This window comes from Cebus imitator, unplaced genomic scaffold (assembly GCF_001604975.1).
Source record: "Cebus imitator isolate Cc_AM_T3 unplaced genomic scaffold, Cebus_imitator-1.0 Scaffold628, whole genome shotgun sequence".
Lineage (NCBI taxonomy): Eukaryota > Metazoa > Chordata > Mammalia > Primates > Cebidae > Cebus > Cebus imitator.
In genome coordinates, this window is record NW_016107943.1 from 860,562 (window position 1) to 866,086 (window position 5,525).

The window sequence follows — 5,525 nt, forward strand, 5'->3', positions numbered from 1 at the left end:
CTCTGGCTGTGTTACCCAGGCTGAATTTGAACTGCTGAGCTCTCAAGCAATCCTCCCACCTTAGCCTACCTAGTATCTGGGACTATAGGCAGGCACCACCATGCCTGGCTCAAATCTTAATAATTCATGTTTGGTTGCTAAACCATCTGATTCTGTATTTCTGGAAGGGACTTTAGTCTGCTCACAAACTTGATTGTTCATTTAGATGGATGTAGAATTCCAGGTTGATAAACATTTGCTGTCACAACTTTACAACTGAAGGCCTTGCCTGTTTGCCTTTTAGCATTCATTTGATAAAAAGTCTGGTGGTAATCTAATTCTTACACCTTTGTAGGTCAGCATTTTTTTCCTTCCCTGTGACACATTTGTGATGATCTGATCCTTAGTGATCTGAAGTTTTATCATTGGTATCTCTGAGGTCTTTTCCTGTCCTCCTTAGTGCTTAGTGAGCCTTTTCAGTCTGAAGATTCGTATCTCTTAAGCTATGAGAAAGTTTTTCCCATGGTTTTTTTTTTTTTTTTTTTTGATAACTAGTACAGTCATCCTCTGAGATGATTGTGAAAGATCTGTGTCTCCTGGTCTTGATGCCTTTTGTAGTCTTCTCCCACACTGATATGCATGACCAATAGAATATGGCAGAAGTAAAGGTATATTGTTTCTAATATTAGGTAATGAAAGACATTATGGCTTCTTTGTTACTGTCTCTCTCTCTTGGATTACTCATTCTGGCAGAAGCCGGCTGCCATGTCATGAGTATCCTTGTGGAGGCCCATGTGAGTGAGGAACTGAGGCTTCTTGCCCCAACAGTCATGTGAGTGAGCTTGGTTGTGAAACTTCCTGTCCTAGATAAGCCTTTAATTTTATTATTTTCTTCTTAAACAAATTTTTTTTGGGGGGCTGGCACGGTGGTTCACGCTTCTAATCCCAACACTTTGAGAGGCCAAGGCGGGTGAATCACGAGGTCAAGAGATCAAGACCATCCTGACCAACATGGTGAAACCCCGTCTCTACTAAAAAATACAAAAGTTAGCTGGGTGTGGTGGTGCATGCCTGTAACCACAGCTACTTGGGAGGCTGAGGCAGAAGAATCGATTGAACCTGGGAAGCAGAGGTTGCAGTGAGCTGAGATCATGCCACTGCTCTCCAGCCTGGTGACAGAGTGAGACTCCAACTCAAAAAAAAAAAAATTTTTTTTTTTTCTGCCTTGACCTCCAAAAGTCCAGGATTACAGGTATGAGCCACTGTACCTGGTACCAGTTAAGCCTTTAAATGACTGCAGCTGGCTGATAGTTTGACAGCTATTTCAGGAGAGCTCCTGAGCCAGAACCATACCACTAAGCTGCCACCAGATGCCAGACCCTCAGAAACTATTTGAGATAATTCTGTTTCAAGCCACTGAGCATCAGGGTATTTTGTTATACAGTATACTTTCCTTCTTATATTTTATTCTTTTTTGGGATTCCCAATTGGATGTTGGATCTCCTAGATTGGTCTTTTACTTTTTTAATGTCTTTTATCTTTTATATCATTTATTCTTTTCGTTTTACATACATGTTCTTACTGTTGTATAGAATTTCCTCTAAAAAAATTTCCAAATGTGTTTAGGGTGTTTCATTTTTCTTTATCTGTTTCTCTCTCTAAATTATCCTTTATCCTTCTAAATTGCTTGAAAAACTTTCGCTAGTGTTTTATGTTGCTAGTTTTCCTCATTTGCCTGATGATCCCTGATTGTCCTGGAAGAGATGGTCAGGGTAGCTCATATGAGTTTATTTCATTGAGGTGTAAAGAGGTTTGGTCTTAGTAATTGTTTCTAGTCTGTGTACATTGGTCAGGTGTATTGACTGTTAGATTTGGATTAGGGGTGGGAGAAGAGCCAACTGCTCTAGTTTGGAGCCTCCAGATGCTAACATTCACATTAGAAGTCCCAGTGTTGTCTAAGCTGCTTTTCCAGTTTCTCTGGCTAAGAATAGTCTGGTTTTTGTTGTTGTTGTTGTTGTTGATCTGTTTTTTTTCTTCCATGAGGTAAATGCCCAAGCCTCCTGAATGCTCTTTTTAGTGAGAGTTGGGGAAGGATTTAGGGTGCTATGTAGTGAAGTCTATATACAGGCCTTAAAATAATTATTCTGTTTTCAGAGTCATTTCATATTTATGGCTCCTGTCTTCTGCCTCATGTGCTGATTCTGAACCCAGAATTGGCATTCTAATTTCCTTTTCTGTAACTTTTGGATAATACATAACTCGGTGCAGCTTTTACAACTTCCTTTTCTCTGTCATCATGTCTCTATCTCCTCCAGTCTTTCAGAAATTTTGTTGACATCTCCTATTTGTTGGTGAAATTCTCTTCTATCGCTTCATCCTTTTTCTGTATTCTGTGGGAATATTTCTTCATTTTTTATTTTTTCTATTTTTATTGCTGTGGAATTTTTTAAAAGGAATGAGGGACAAAAGCACATATTTAGCTAGTAATCTTGAATTAAATACTTAATGTGTATTATTGCAGTATATAAAGTTAAATTTTTAGTAACAAAAGCACTAAATTTGTGTTAAAATTTAGAAAACACAAATAGTAAAAAATAAGAAATAATTTATTTTTACTACCAGATTTCCTAACCTAGGTTATATCCTTACAAGTCTTTTTCTAAGTACATATGCACATAAATGCATTTTTTAACCAAAATGAGATTTCACAATACCATACTTTTCTTATGAAAAATTCCAAACACAGAGAAAAGCTGACAGAATAGCATTCTGAACACCCATATATCAGTATAACCATCACTTTGTTAACATTGTTCTGTATTTGTTCTCTTGCTTTCTCTCTACTAGATGAAGTTGCAGACATTACTGCTAAATGCTTTTAACATGCATGCCTTAGAATTGGGAATCTTCTCCTACATAAGCACAGCATATCATACTTAAGAAAATTACTTTTCCTACAAAATAAAGAAAATAGCTTCAAAATATTAAACTCAATACTAGATTAAACAATGAAAATTATTGAATAAAACTTTAAAACTTTTTAAATTAAAAAATGTTTAAAAAGCATAAAAATTTTAAATTAACAGATTATTTTGTCCTTCATTGCATTCCACCAGAGATATATAGTCAAAGTTTTGTGCTCTGAAGTTACTTAAGAGCAACCCTTTTTTTATGAGGTGATGTAACTGGTTTGATATATAGTTTTAGTTCATCCATGTCAGTATGTTTGCAATTTTAAGAACTAATAAAAAAAGCTTAATTAATACTTTAAGAAATTGTTTTTATTTGTCACTTCCCACTCACAAGTGAGACAAAACAAAAACAATTTTCTGAGGAATCAATTAAGCAACGTACCCAGAGCAGATTGGGTGGTATTTCCTTGAAAAGGAGAGTGACCACCTTATCCTCTGAGGAAACTGGAGGGAAGGAGGAAAGAATGGATGGAGATAGAGGTAAGTTCCATTGGCTTTAAGGGAAGTATGAAGTTTAGGCAGATCACCTTTGATTGCCCTGGTTTTCAGGGTTAAGTAAAAGGTGAGTTCTGCTGGGTGAAAAAGAATGTGACCTGAAGTTTGGAATTGCTGAGGAAGAGTGGGAGACGTTGGTCATGAAAGCTGACTATAAATAAAGATTGCTAAACAATGCTTAGAGCTCAGTTATAGTCAAGATCATAGATTTGAATGTCATAAGTCTGCAAAGTTATTGACTCCATCTCCTAATTTTTGGAAGGTTTGACCTCTTTTGGCAGTAGCCAGGGCACAGGAAGAACAATTGAGGGATCAGGCAAATATGATTGCTAGCAAACAGAGGCAGTTCACAGAAGTCTTCAGGATAATGAGCTCTACTTTCTCCCAGTCTCGGTTCTTGCATGCCGCAATGGTGACAGGTGAGGCAATAAAGATTTATGGGCATTTCATTTGTTTATGTTGGCCGTGGCCACACCACTAGGATTCTGGATCACACTGATTCTATTTATAACAGTCTCTTTCCAAAGCTGTCTGACCCCAGAAAGCGTGTTTGAGACCCTATTTTTATCCATTGCTCAAGATAAAACTTGCAAAATCACGTGTTGTTCTGCTTTTGGATGACTATTTACATGTCAACATTTTTGTTTCTATAATATTATTAACACATAAAGCAGGGCCTATACCTGAAGTACTATTAATACTTGGCAGCAGTACTGATATAATTTAGTTTTATCCAGATCCTCTCCCTCATTTGTTAAATTCCTTTTTATTTTTGATCTTATTTCACATCTGTGTTGTAAGAATGTCAATAATCTGTATAGTAGAGTCTCCTTATCACCGGGGATCTGTTGCAAGGCCCCCAGTGGATGGCTGATAAAGTTTATCTGATAAAGTTTATAAGTTAAGCACACTAAGAGATTAGCAACAATAATAATAAAATAGAAAAATACAACAGTATGCCAGCATCATTACTCTTACACTTTGGGGGCCATTATTAAGTAAAATAAGTGTTACTTGAACACAAGCATTGGGTTATTACAGCAGTTGATCTGATAACAGAAATGGATATTCTAGACAAAGGGATGATTCACAATCCTGGACAGGACCAGATGGGACAATATGAGATTTTATCATGCTACTCAAAATGGTGCATAGTTTAAAATTTTTGAATTGTTTATTTCTGAAATTTTTCATTTAATATTTTCTGACCATGGCTGACCACAGGTAACTGAAACCATGGAAAGTAAAATCCTGGATAAGGGGAGACTGCTGTAGTTGCTTTTTTTTTTTATTGTGTCTATATCTTTGCATGTAAAAAAAATTCTAATGTAGAAGCATAAGATATAAAATATTTCAAGTTTATAACATACAGTATAAGTCCTCTAATCAAATATAGTACATTATTAGGTGATTTAAGTACAAAACGTTTTCTCACTGAACGCAACAGGTTTTACAGTGATTAGTACTCTTACCTATCTGTTTAATGCCTTTCTGTAGTTGTCAAGTTTCCTGCATGAAAGAGGCAGTATTACTTCTATATTTCCTTTCATCCTTCTTTCTTGATCATTGCCCTCCCCCGCCACCTTTATTTATTTTTACTAGCCATCTAGATGTAGGAGTGAAGGCGTTAGATTATAACCTTGACCCATTAAGGTTTGTCAGATAGTTATAGCTGAAATACAACGGAATTATATTCCCAGTGAGAGTTCAGATACTTAATAAAGAATAAGAATTTATTTGGGAATGGCTGTTGTTAAACATATTGCATTTTAATTGTAAAATTTATCCAGTACAGAAAGGCATCAAGAAGCAACAATTTTATCCCTAATCCCACTATCCAAATAACATGTTACTGATTATACCCTATAGCACATAAAATTGTGCTATAGGGTATAATCAGTAACATACATGTAACACAGTATAATTCAGTAACACAATTTTTTACTAGATATTTTAGCATAAGAATTTCCCTACATTATTATTGAAAGCTTCTTGTAACTATTAAAGTCTGTATTTCTTTGGGGAAGCAGTAGAGTGTAGTGGTTGTGAGCGTGGACTCTGGAACCAAACTGGGCTTAT

At 35.9% G+C, this 5,525-nt stretch overlaps 1 protein-coding gene across 1 annotated transcript in view; it reads left to right on the top strand.

Annotated features, from left to right (window-relative positions):
• The window catches only part of LOC108295256 (E3 ubiquitin-protein ligase UBR3-like), a 139,380-nt gene extending 134,167 nt beyond the window's left edge, over positions 1-5,213 (top strand). The window contains exon 25 of the mRNA XM_017517324.2: positions 3,709-5,213. Within this exon, the coding sequence (XP_017372813.1) occupies positions 3,709-3,779 (71 nt within the window). The 3' untranslated portion in view covers positions 3,780-5,213. The remainder of the gene's footprint in view (positions 1-3,708) is intronic.
• Positions 5,214-5,525: the final 312 nt, after the last annotated feature.